This window comes from Phalacrocorax aristotelis, chromosome Z (genome assembly GCF_949628215.1).
Source record: "Phalacrocorax aristotelis chromosome Z, bGulAri2.1, whole genome shotgun sequence".
NCBI classification, from domain to species: Eukaryota; Metazoa; Chordata; class Aves; order Suliformes; family Phalacrocoracidae; genus Phalacrocorax; species Phalacrocorax aristotelis.
The window spans coordinates 21,388,911-21,402,423 of NC_134311.1; the positions used below are offsets into that span (position 1 = coordinate 21,388,911).

General features: G+C 42.5%; 1 protein-coding gene across 3 annotated transcripts in view; it reads left to right on the plus strand.

The window, feature by feature from the left end:
* Positions 1 to 6,972: 6,972 nt before the first annotated feature.
* Positions 6,973 to 13,513, plus strand: part of PJA2 (praja ring finger ubiquitin ligase 2) — a 33,511-nt gene continuing 26,970 nt past the window's right edge. For 2 of the 3 annotated variants that reach the window (XM_075078722.1, XM_075078723.1), the window contains exons 1-2: positions 7,047 to 7,121; positions 11,933 to 11,997. In XM_075078722.1, coding sequence (XP_074934823.1) covers positions 11,979 to 11,997 — 19 coding nt within the window. In that variant the 5' untranslated portion in view covers positions 7,047 to 7,121; positions 11,933 to 11,978. Of the gene's footprint in view, positions 7,122 to 11,932; positions 11,998 to 13,513 lie in introns of all 3 variants that reach the window. The other variant, XM_075078724.1, reaches the window with a different exon arrangement.

A 13,513-nucleotide genomic window follows, 5' to 3' on the forward strand; every position in this document is an offset into this window, starting at 1 on the left:
GTTTTGAATTCTCTTCCCCTGGCTCAGTACCTTTACACCATGAGCTCTTCAGGGATGGTACAAACATTTACATGCTTTGTCTGAAAAATAGAAAACACAAAACAGATAGTAAGAGATAGTAAGTATTCACATTATGCTATGGTGTATGCATATTCATACAGGCTAAGGAAGTGGTCCAGGTCTGTACATGATTGCAGGTCGGGGTGCTTAAAAATTGTATCTGTTTTAAAAGTAACAGTTTTTCAGAATAATAACCTCTGCAGAAATGTGTCCATTTAGGAAAAAATCCATTTAGAAATTAACAGATAAGGTGATGGTTTCATAAGGTGAAACTTTCAGATTTTGTTTTGGAAAGCAGCATTTAACTTTTTTCTGTTCAAAAGCATATAGTATCATTTTTAAATTTTGTGTAATAAGACCCCCAAAAGCTGGTAATGCACATTGGTTTGCAAACCATCCAGAATATTCACTCACTCAATTTTTTTAGCTGTATAAGGTATTGCTGAAAGGACTTCTAGAGAGCTTTTACAGGCAAAGTAGATCACCAGGTTTTCTTTCAGGAACGCCTGCTGAAGTGAGTGACACTCCAAAGTTAATTGCTGAGGTCTGCAAATGTTGTGAGATACATAATTTTCTTTTATTCTAACTCTCTTTGTATATAGTGGCCTTTATTTTTTCTACGTTCACTTTGAACAATGAGCTTCTAAAATCGGTAAATTATCTACATATAATAATGTTGCAGTATTTTCCACGATTTATTATAACATAAGAGATAAGACTTGGGAAATTCTGCAAGCCAGCCTTCTGTGTGATTTGTTGGTTTGTTTCTCCCTAAAGCCTCTTCCTGAAAGCAGGCAGCCAGACTAGTACCACCATATTTATTTTCTATTCTGATTTATGTATGGACAGTAGGATTGGATCTCATTTCTTAATGTTATCTCTGGGGCACACAGAACTGAATGCTGTCTCTTCAAATCTGTCCTGTGGTGCAGTTTCTTAATCAGAGCTGACTGGTAGCTTTTCCATTCCTATACACGATAGGTGGAAAATATCTGAACTTAATGCCTATAAAGGTAGAATGGTTGTTGGTAGACTTTTCTCCTTTGAAATTAGATGAGATGTTGCTGCAGTGAAAACAATTCATTCACTGTTTATTTTCTGGATGATACATTAAAATATTGTTATTGAGAAAATCAACATATTTTATTTGAGAGCGTACAGAAGCAGTAAAAAGAGAAAGTTGAACATAATTTTGTACGTTAAAGCCATTGTTTTAAGTGAGATAACTGTTTTGTATTCTTATTTACTGGCTTAGTTTGAAAAGGGACTCTGACTGGCTAGGGAAGATTATGAACTCAATAAATAAAGAAAATTCAGACTGTAGATATTCCACTTTCTTTGCCAGGAAACAAATTAGCTTGAAGTGTGTAACAGAATAAATAAAATAGACTTGGCTTTCACAGCATGATCTGCAAGAGTTGCAGAAGTTACGCAGAACTCTCAGATTCTGCCAACGATCTCCTGACGTTTTACACATAAAAGATATGAACACTGCCAGCAGTTCCTGGAGGATAGGGAAGTATCTAGCAATCAATAGTACAGTAGATTATCAACAAATACAACAACGTGGCTTGATTGGAAGTAGGTCAATATGTATATCCAGTTTAATATTTTCAAGTTGTCCGACACAATGAGTTTATAAAAATCAATCTTTTTTTTCCAAGATTTAGCAAAATTGCCATCTGGTTTACTAGTTACATCAATAAAATCTTACAGGCGCTGTTACTGAAACAGAATGAAGATAAGTAGCAAGATAATTCCTATAATAACTCCTAGACAGATTCTGGTTGGTGAAAAATCAATCTCTAGCAAATGAATTATGCCATCCTATTTAATTTGGAAAGTTTACATTCTGAATTTTCAGCCCCTCTGTTAATTATGTTGTTTGTATCATTTTAAAATCAGTTGTTCTATGAAGAGAAGAACTGGCGGGCCTGGTCTCCTGTGCATGAAAGAACTGGTGCTGATAAAACACAAGAGTTATCCCACAAGGGCTGGACTGTGCTGCTGTTCTCACGGCGAAGTCTGTCCTGCTCACTGCCTTCGAAACACGTAGAAGCTGAAAAAGCTCTGAGGCAGACAAACGACTGGATTAATTAGGAAAACAAACTGCAGATATGACATATTTAACCATGGAATTTGAATATTTTAACTTTCTACTAGGTAGTCAGCAGCAATTTTTTGATCAGTTAAGTTTTTGATGAAGCTGTATCTGAGAACTGCCAGATTTTTACCTTCTTTATAAATCAGTTTTCATTACAACAATATTTGCCTTTCTTAGACTTATTTTAATTAAAGGGATAAAATTTCTGTTTCCAAAGCAAGTGCAGAGTTTGTAACTTCAGCACATTTCTGCTATGGAGCGGAGGAAGGACCCTGGGGTATTTTCTGTGCAGCAATGTTATCAGTGATAGGCAGTTGGCCTAGTTTCTCTAGGGTGGTACAAGCAGAGGCTACATAATACGGGACAGGTATCTACAGGGAGATGTCCAAATTCCTCTTTCGCCATTCACAGGAAGTCTCACTAGAGCACTATCTGCACAGAGCAACCTGTAAAGATTCAGTCTTGAGCTTGAGAAAAACTGCACACTAAAAGGTTTGAGAGACCAGATTCTATTTTGAAAATCTTAACCACAATACCTACAGGTAAGATCGCCATTGGTGTAATTATTGTATAAAGTAGGCTTATGCCCATTTGTTACGCCAGGACCTATTTTGGAACATATGATTGTGGGCATACTTAAAAAGTTCTTTACAGTACCCAGATTCAGTAAGGAAAAAATTATGAATTAATAGTGAAAAGTATTACATTTGAATCCATTGATTCAAAGCCCTACACAGTGGTTTCACTCTACTGCCTAGGGATTCTTTAACTTTGGTATCTGAAGATGGAAAAAACCTCAGTTCACTCTCTCAAGGGGAAAAAAAGATCAATCCTCTCTTGACACAAATAGATACATCTTCTCAAAAAGCAAGCAGTTTTCAAAGTAATAGTTTTTGTAGTAATTTCTGAACAACTATTACATACATGGGTTTGAAATACATGCTTGCAGCAACTGTAAAACTCCTACAGTTTTATCTGATTCTGGGATCCACTCTTCACCCATAGCACTAAATGAAAGAGTGCCTTAACGCATTACATCTGCCTTCTCTCAAGTCAGGCTTTTCCGTAGTTCAAGAAGGGGAAAGGAGTGTCTTGAGCAGTTCTGTGTTCAAGGGTGTCAATTAAAAGGCTGAAAGAATCATTTCAAACTTTGAAAAAAATACAAGAGCCCAAACTTTACTGTCAGTTGCACAAGCACAACTGCCGGGATCATACTGTCTTTGCCAGAAACGCAGTCAGAAGTAAAAATGCATCAACAATGTCTGTTCTTGAACTTGCATCTCTGCACCTGAAAGCGGAATTTGGTTCAAGAATTATAAATGCATCTGCCAGATCACCAATAGGCTAAGACAAACTCCCCTTCCATGATGGTTTAAGCTAAAATGCCAGGCTGTGGGCTGGAGACTGTGAGACACAGGCACGTTTTCCATTACAACTGCTCAAGAAAGGTAATTTTCATCTTCTCTGAGCCTGGGAATAGTGATCCTTATCTTCTCAAAGCAGCAGAAATCCTTGCACTGTGCAAATTCAGAAGACACTTTTATTGAGCTTTTGAGGAGCTTTCCAAAACTTTGGCTCTTTCTCCTTGATGAGGCCAGGATTTGTTTTTGAACTTAATGGTTACCATAATACCAAGAATCATAACACAGCAGACCTCTTAACTTACCTGGTTTCTACAGATTAAACTTCTATCTCTATTGCTTTGAGATCACTCTCTGAAGAAACAAACAACTGTCAGCCTCAAACTCCAAAATTGTTTCTTTTGCCAAAACACTGTACCAAAATTGCATCAGGGCACAGCGAGGCCTGGGGCCGCTCTGCAAAGGAAGGTGAGCTTGCAGCCGAGTGTGACAGCAAGGCACGCCGACAATGTTGCAGGGGTCAGGATCACAGACAGAGATGACGATCACAGTCAGACACAGTCCAGTGATGTCCTGCCAAGGCCATAGTGCTGGGGCATGTGTAAGGCTGAACTGGGAAGCCTAGCTGGTGGGTCCAGGTCAGAGCCAGACTGGTAGAGGTCTGGAACTGGGTGTAGACCAGCTGTTGCACAGCTGTGGCACCAGTGATAAAGCCACAGCTAGGAATGACCCCCAGGGTTCCATTCTGGGGAAAGGAGGGCCAAGTCCTTGCTTCCAGCTTTCTTCACTGCACTGGTGAAGGAGTCCACCTTGAACTCAGCCAGCTGAACTCCTTCACTCTCCCAGCTAATACCAGAGGGGTTCACACTCACAGCCCTGACAAATTAGACTTTGTGCCAAAACTTGGAGATGTAACACGTGTGCATAAACACACACTGTAGTTCTGCTAGCTCCTTCTGTATTCTGGGATGAATCCCATCTGGCCCCATGGACTTGTAAACATTCAGGTGGTACAACTGGCCTCTTACAATTTCAGTGTCCACAAATGGAAAGTCAGTGTTCCCACAGTCGTGATCCTCAGACTCAGGGCAGCCCAAAGTCTGTCAGTGTTATTGAAGACTGAGGCAAAAAAAGCATTGAATGCTTTTTCCGCTTTTTCTTCATCCTTATTAGTCAGGTGACCATCTTCAACATACTTAGGCTTCTGTAGGTTCTGCAAAAATTACCAGCTATGTACAGAGGAAAGCAAACAAAATCAGTGCTTCTGTTGAGCATGAACTCTACAGTTAGCCATTTATAGTTTCCTGGCTAGCAGTCAGCATGCACATACCAGCTGAGCAATTCACAGAAGCACAGATCAGCACATAGAAAGCTAGTAACCAGCCACAGTATGCCCTGTTGCTTGTTTTGCTTAAAATGGAGGGATGTGAAAAATTATTACAGGAACATGGAAGGCTAGAATGGCCAAAGAGCGAGAACTGAACTCAAATTGCAAGAGAGGAGGGGAGGAGTTGTAAGAAAATGGATGACCAGGGATTCTTGTTGCTGAGTGCCAGCAGGAATATGGGACACATTCACAGAAATCACATCTCATTAGGTCCAGTGTTCACTTGTTTTCTTTTTTGGGGATGAAGTTTATTCTCGACCTTGGTTGTCATGTTTTGACAAATAGATAATGGTGTTCAGAAATTATTAATTCCTAACATGTTTAGAGTGTACCCAACATGATAATATTGGACAATTAAAAAACTTTAATTGTAGATGGAAGCAGGCAAGGATACCATCATCTAATACTTTTTTTTTTTTTTGCAAGAACTGCTCTGTTTATTATTGGAACAAAGTGTGGGGATGCTTACACTAGCAAGAGTGTTGAACAATGTAAGTATGCTAGTTGAAATATTCTACACAAAGTTGATAATGAGAGATTTCCCTGAGGAATGATAAATGTTATTAATAAAAATCAATATTCAAAATTTATAAAAATAGTAGTAGAGTTGAAAACAGGTGAAGCTTCATTGCTGTAGACAATGTGCAGCATGTCTTCTCTGGCCTTGTTTTTGTATGGCATAGTCTGTGCTCTGTCTTCATCCCAAATGCTGTGAGCTTCTCCTCGTGCTTTCTGTATGCACAAAACATAACACAGTTCTCATGTGAGGCCATTATTTTTCCTTCTCCCTTGCTCTGCCCCTGTCTTTGTTTCCTCAGTAAAGTATGTTTTTTTGCTTATCTCCCTCTTTAGTACAATGTGCATCGCCTGATGTTATGTGTAAATCTTTCTGTCCTACTGTGTGCCACCCTTTCCCACCTCCCTGCAGTAAAATGTGAAACTGCTCTGTCTGCCTCTGAACAGTAAATCTTCTAAATTCAGGTAAGTGACCAGCCCACAGCTGAACTCACACTGCATGATTAAGCAACTGATTAAAGGCTACCAGTAATTTATTCAGTAACAGACAAGAAATAAAGGCCAGGAACACCACTCTAAGTGAGCAGCTCGGCGGCGGATGGCAGTGATGAGTCACACTGGGTGTCGCGGTGGCCCATCACAGAATCAGTCACGGAATGGTGGGGGTTGGAAGGGACCTCTGCAGATCATCTTGTCCAACCCCCTGCTTGAGCAGGCACACCTAGAGCAGGGGGCACAGGAACGTGTCCAGGCGGGTTTTGAATGGAATGTCTCCAGGGAAGGAGACTCCACACCCTCCCTGGGCAGCCTGTGCCCCTGCTCTGGCACCCCCACAGGAAAGAAGTTTCTCCTCATGTTTAGCTGGGACTTCCTGTGTTCTAACCTGTGCCCATTGCCCCTTGTCCTGTCATCGGGCACCACTGAGAAGAGTCCAGCCCCATTCTCCTGACACCCACCCTTCAGACACTTTCAAGCATTGATAAGATCTCCCCTCAGTCTTGCCTCCTCCAGGCTGAACAAACCCAGGTCTCTCAGCCTTTCCTCATAAGGGAAATGCTCCAGCCCCCTGATCACCTTGGTAGCTCTCCGCTGGATTCTCTCCAGTAGTTCCCTATCTTTCTGGACCTGGGGAGCCCAGAACTAGACGCACCACTCCCGATCACCTCGGAGGTGTCCACCCCCATCGCACGACTCGGGAAGAGCGGGTCAGGGCCCTCTCGTCCAGGGGCTCCCCTCAGCTGGTACAACCGCGACGCGCCCACGCCCTCAGCAGGCAGCAGCGGGGATCACGCCCTGTCGGCTGAGGGCGGGGTAAGGGGCAGCAGTGCCCGCGGGGCTACCCTGGGCCGGGCTGGGCGGGGCTGAGCGGGGCGCGGCTACGCTAGGTTAGGCTAACGTAAGCTAGGCTGGGGACCCCCGGGTCCCACTCCCCACCGAGGCGAGGCGAGGCGAGGCGAGGCGAGGCGAGGCCCGGCCCGGCCCGGCCCCGCCCGGCCCCGCCCGTCGGTGGGCGGTAGAGGCGAGCACACTGCCTCTGTTCCCGCCCCCCCCGGTCGGGATTGGTCGCCGCTTCTGCGCCCGGGCCAAGTACTGGCCCTCGGCGCCGGCTGTGGAGTGGCGGGATTGGCTGTAGTGGCGGCCGCGAGCCCGCAGGCGGCGGCTGCGAGAGGCGGGAGAGCCGGGCTCGGGAGGGGTGAGTGCGGGCCCCCGCGGGGGCCGGCTCGGCCCGCCTGGGCGGCTGCGTGTCGTGCCCGGGCCAGCCTCGGCTTGAGCCCGGGGCTGTGCATGCGGCCTCCGGCTGGGGAGGGAGGACGATAGCGGAGCCAGGCAGAGCCGCGCGTTGGCTGTCTTCGGCCCCCGAGGCGGTTGCTGGGGCCGCGGAGCGGCGGCCACCCCTCAGGGATGGGCCTGCGGGGCCCGGCGAGGTGCGGGGCCGGCTCTGGCCCGGCTGCGCTGTGAGGGCGCGGACCGTACCCGGTGGGCGGAGGGGACGCCGAGAGGGCACCGGGGCCGGCTCCCTCCGGCGCAGTGGGCCATGATGCCCGGCGTGTCCCCCTGCGAGAGGGGCCGCGGCCGGCGGGGGGCGTGGGGGAGCTGGCGGGGCTCGCAGCTCCGGGGCAGGCCTCCAGCTCAAAGTTTTTGGGTTGTTCGGAGGCTTTTTGGTTTTGTCTTTTTGGTTTTTGATAGTTTTTTGGTAAAAAAAAAAACAAACAAATCTCCAACACTGTGACAGTGACTCATTACCCTGGTATCTCATTATATTCGAGCCTGCTGCAGGGGGCTGAGGCCAAAGAGCTGTCGGTGGGCGAGGGCTCTCTCCCCGTCCGGGGCAGCAGGGGTCTGGGAGCAGTCCTGCTATCTGGGCGGGCTCGGTTCTGCCTGTGCTACCTCAAACAAAATAAAACTGCGTGTGAGCGGGCCTACATCTAAACTGAGCCACTTGACCTTGCTTGAACTCTGTTATGAAGCACTCACGCTACCTGTTTGCTGAAGGAGAGGTGGTCTGGGCCGGCTGTGAGCAGAACCACCCCCACATTCAGGGACAGGAGGAGTATGTCTTGGGCCTGGAATCCAGAAGATACTCGTTAATGTGCATCAGCTAAAAAGCATGTGTTTTCTTACATACAAGCGAAAATGCATTAATATGTAGTTACGCTGCACAGGATGGGTTTTGCACCTGGATGAGAGCCTCCTTGAGGGTGTTTCGTATCTGTACCTTGGTGTTAAATCTTTAATAGGTGCACTTGAACTGCTTGTCTTCAGCTGAGCTGACTGCAGTGGAACTGAGTTTTCTCAGAATGCTATCCGCTGCAGATATGCTTGACTGGATGCTGCTGCTGAAGTAACACTTTTTACAAAGAATATACATTAGTTACATAGCATGTGAATCTGTATGGTGTACAAAGATGAACAGGTATAAAAAGCTGATAATTTAACTGTGGTGCTGAGGACTTTACAGGATATTTCTGAATGCTGACTGTATTTAGGTCCCTTTTCTGTACTCGGATGTGTCAAGATACTTAATTCTTTTGGTGTGGTTCTTGATTTGTACTTCTCTGTGTATGATGATTTTTGTTGTTTACGCTAAAAAAAAAAATAAATCATGTCCTGTAGTAATAGAGGGCTGTCAGACTGTTACTGTTCGCTGTTAATGCATGAATCATGAGGAATACGTACTTTATAGATGTGAATTTCGTTTAGGAGAAGCGTGCATATTTAAATCTATGTAAGCAAATATGTGTAATAAAAGTTTATTTGCAGCTGAGTCAGACGTGCACAGAATTGACTTCCTGCTCTTTCTCACCCATTAAAGAAGGGTAAATGTCTGGGAGAAGTTGTTCAGAAAAAATCATTTTGAAGTTGCATTAAAATGCAGCGTCAGGAAACTTCTGTGAAATAAGTCTACTTTATTTCCTTTGCCACTAGTAAATTGTAATGCAGTGTAGGAAGTGTGCAAAAGTTCTTGACTGATCAAAGCCTCATCAAAATAAGACATATTTATGAATTATGGCCTTGATGAGTTAGCTGCTCCCACAAATAATTTTACTTCTGCAAAAGCAGTTTATCATAGCAAATGGAAAGCACCGATATGATGTATTAGGTTAATTCAGCAAATACTTTCTGTAATACAGCAAAAAACTTTGTAATGAAATGTGTATTTGTAGCAAGAAGTTAAGCTGGCATTGCTACCACTTCTACATAGTAATCTCCCTTGTGGTCTATAGCACTTATTGAGGAGTGTTTGTTTCGATTCTTTGTCTCTTAGGAAGGCTTGAATAAATCAAAAAGTGTTACTGTCCTCTACAGCAGTAAAGGCCAGAATCCCATTGTACAGAGGACAATACATTTGTAAGGCAGACAGTCCCTGGCTTATAGCTTGCAGTGTAAGTAGTGTTTGGCATCTGAGGTAACTGGAGTTGCAAGCATAAAACTTATAGTTCAATGAAGGTTTATCCTGGTATTTCTGAATAAGGTTTTGAACAAAAAGTGGGGAGTGGATTTGTTCTAATTCATTATTCACTGATACGTTAATGTTCCTCCGCATTTTTACAGGTAGGGGTGTAAATCTGATGGATTCCACTGCAGAGAGATACTGAAGCTTCAGCAGTCTTTTTTATATCTGTTTAGTAGTGTATTTGGGCAGGTATAGGTCCCAAAGGTCCACTTCAAGTTCATTTCAGTTGGCAAATGTATTTAAAATCTTCAGTTGATACCTTGAAACTATGTTCAAGTTACAGAAATAACTTTGAATGTGGGGTTGGGCTAAACCCAAACCTCTGGAGGAGGAGAATGCTAGTTAACTTCAGCATTCTGTTCAGAGCATCTGTGGAGAAGTGATATTTTCAATGTCCTTAAAAGACACACTAACCTGTGCTTACGATGGTACTTTCCATCAGTGTTTCAAGCTTCAGCTTCTGTAGTTTTGATAGCTTGAGCTTGAATGAAACACACTTCATGCTGTTTATTGCAGGAGTATCCTGAAGTGCTTGGAGTAGTGTTGTACGCATTTAATATAGAGGCACCTATTTGAGTTGTCAAAGTGTAAAATATAGTAGGTCCTGCAAGAACCTCATTTGCCTTACAGGCCACACCTGGCTGGCTCATTTTGTGATATTTGTGGAGCAGGGCTGTAACTTATTTATATGGGAATGAATGTAATAATTAATAAGCTTTTAGTAATGAGTGGAATGCTCTGCAAGGATGACAGAATGGATGGCCATGTAAATTGCCAAATACTCGTGTCACAGTAGGAGAAAGTATTTAGAAGTTCTGCTGCCAATGATGTTAATCATTCTGAATACTTTTAAAACAGCTTTTCAAATTTGATTAATGGCAAGTGTGACTTCTTGATACTAGACACTTACACAGCATTTCAGGTAACTAAATATGTGACTATGGAAGCAGAGAGAATTTCATCTGGCACACAGGTGTGTGTCATTTCACAGGTGCTTACAATTATTAAACATGAGCTGAAAAGTCTGCAGTTGTTTAGGTGCTAAAATCCCCTGTGGTTTTCATGGGTTGCTGTACCATCGGCAGTATCTCTCTGGTACATGCTAAGCAGGGAGAAGAAAATCCAAGGTGATAACTGGTATGAGTGTCAAATGGTGCAACTTATTGATACTTTAGCAAAGTAGAATACAGACAACTGGTTCTGATTCTGAGGGTGGATTGTGGGTGAGTGCTCAGATTAGTGATAATCAGTTATACCAAAATGTCCTACCCCATTAGCTTAGTGTCAGAGGTGAAATTTCTGAAATAATCGAGAGAGAAGTTTCCATAACCCAAATTATTTTAAAATAATAGCAGAACTCACTTTCTGGTTTAGTGGCTCTGTAGTCAACTTTACATCTTAAATAGGTGTGGCTTCATCAAATGTTTGGTGAACAAGATACTTGTAGCTTGATGACGGTTTAAAAAAATTGTAGTGGAAGACATTGAACAGTTCTCAGAGTCAGGAATCTGCAACAATATTTTTGTGGCCTAAAAATTGGCTCCTCGGTAATGGATCTGTAAAATGTTGCCAAGATTGTAATAAGGTGCTTTAAGTGAAAGTGGTTGTTTTTAAAAGGAGATGATGAAAATAATAAAGTATTTGTACCATACGCCGTAAAATCAGTATAATTCCATGCATATCAATTTTGTAACCTTTTAGAAATTTTTAAAAAAAGAAAAAAGTGTAAAAATAGAGAAGATGATCAGTAGAGAAATTGTGATTTATCTTCAAAGTTACGTGAAAGCAGGTAAATAGTGATTGGGAGTCACATTGTAGGTTGTTTCTTGCTCTACACAGCAGGGATTTAGGAAAAAAAGCACACTGATTTCTCCCTCCACATCAACATAGCTATGTATGATTGCGATTCAAGCCCTGGGAGCAGAATAAATATCTGAAATTCTGGAGGGCTAGTTGAGGGAAATGATTGTGGGGCTGGTAGGGACCCCAGACAGTTACCCTGAGAGGAAGCTTTTCTTCTCTCCCAACCCTTTGTCACAGTGATTTGCACACAAGGTGTTTATTTGAAACCCTTTCTCTGGGCTGCATTGCTGATTTATATTCTTCAGACTCCCCAGGCAATCTGTTTAAGTGATATGATATTCTTACCAGTAGAAACATTTCCTTTATGTTGTTTCTATGTGTTTTTTCCAAGTGTCAGGGAGATTTTCCTTGCTGCCACTTAAAAGTGATCTTTTTTGAAGTATAGTACTTAAAACTATATGCAGAGTGCTACATCTGATTTCAACATCATCGATCAGGAAAGAAGGGTTAATTTTCCTGTCTTGTAGCCTTCACTCTTGATATGGCTCTGTACGTTGCTGTTCGGCAAACAGAGGGAAGTGTTGTCTTGTGAGTAACTTGTGGTCCTCTATAATCCTCTGCTGCCCTTCTGCTTAGCTGCACACTGGTAATTATTCCCCCTTTAGTTATTTGCTCAGAAGTTTATTTGCACTTGACGAGAATATCCTGCACCTCTCTTTTTGAGAATGATTTCACTTTCTTCACAGGTATACTTGAATCACTTCACAATCTGTTTTGAAAATTTAAGTCTTGATGGCCCAGCTGATTTCTGGTAAGCTGTCCTGTTTTGTTGGTTGGATCAGTTGCTTTTGTTACCCTTGTATCCAAGATACAGAATTCTCCTTATGAAAGGAAAAGAAAGAATTTAAAGTAGTGAGTTTTTGCTGTTTTTCAGGAAAAAAATTACTTAAATTTTTTTTTCACTACTTTTGGTAGTGGGTAAGGATTCATTACATGCCTTGGGCTAACTTTGCTTTAATAAAGACAGTTTTATAAGATGAAAGCAGCAATACAAAAGTACATCTTTGGGCTTGATAGTTTGCCAAATTGTGTGTATCTATTGTGTCAGGGTTTCAAGTACTTGAACTTCCACCTTGTGATTTATCTTTTATGTTCTGTGTTTATTGGGGAGAAAAGTGACTGTTCTAACTTAAGTATGCTGATGTCATCCGCACTGGCAAAAATAAGTGAACCTTATCTGCTTAAACTATAGAAAAGTTTTGGCGTTTTGTTTAGTACTGGCTTCTCTTTGCTGTCCTTCAGCTCTAGAGAGATGTGTCCTCCACTAAAAGTTTGTAATTGGAACTGAAATAGACATGTGAAATGTGAAAGTTAGAGGCAAAGGAAAAAGAGAGGAAAGATATGGGGGGGTTGGTGCTTTTTTGTTTTAGTGTATGAGTCATTTGAGTGGGAGGAAGAGAAGGAGACAGACTACCAGTACACCTTTTATTAAAAATAAGTACTAAACTTCTGGATATCCCCTGAGAAGCAGTAGGTAAAACTTACTACTTCCATGTCCTTAGTTTAGTACAGATATTTAGAAATGAAAACTTGTGATATTGGAGAGGGAGAGAGAGTCAAAGGTTCAGCTGATTATTAGCAGCCTGTAATAGTGTTCTGTATTAGCAGAACACATCGCTACAGGGGCTCCTGGCAAAGTTAGGCATTTTATTCTTTAAGTTGTAATGCTGACTTTCTAAGGGAGGGTGGGACTTGTTCTTAATTGGTTAGTACATGACACATACACTGTCCTTGTCTTTAAAAGCTTTTAGTACTTCATTTACTTAATCTTCTCTCTTTCAAGGTGAGATTTAATGTGGAATTTCTGTGGAAGCTATTCATCAGGATAAAAACTGGAAAAGGAATTATTGTGTTAAGCCAGAGCTGCATGTTGTACCAAAGTCAGGGCTGAGTCAAAGTCAAGAAAGTGATGCGTTCAAACTATTTACAGTTTTGTGTAAGAAAGTAAAGAGCTGGGCTAAAATAGGAGCAAGTCAGTGCAAAGAAACTCGAAATAATTGGAAGTTGAGTTTAATGTTGGAGTAGCTGCATAGTCAGAGGTTTTCAGACAGTGAAAGATCAGTGTGGGAATGATTACAGATCAGTCCCCAGGGAAAGTGGGTCCATGGCTTAGGGATGCAGGAGCTTCAGCAGCAGAGTTTGCCTTAAGCTGCTTGCATCTGGCTCAGTCCTACCACCTCAGCTGCAATAATGCCACTATCTGCTGAGCTTTAAAAAAACAGACAGATTTAGACCCTCAGAAAAGGGGATTTGGTATAGCTGAGTAA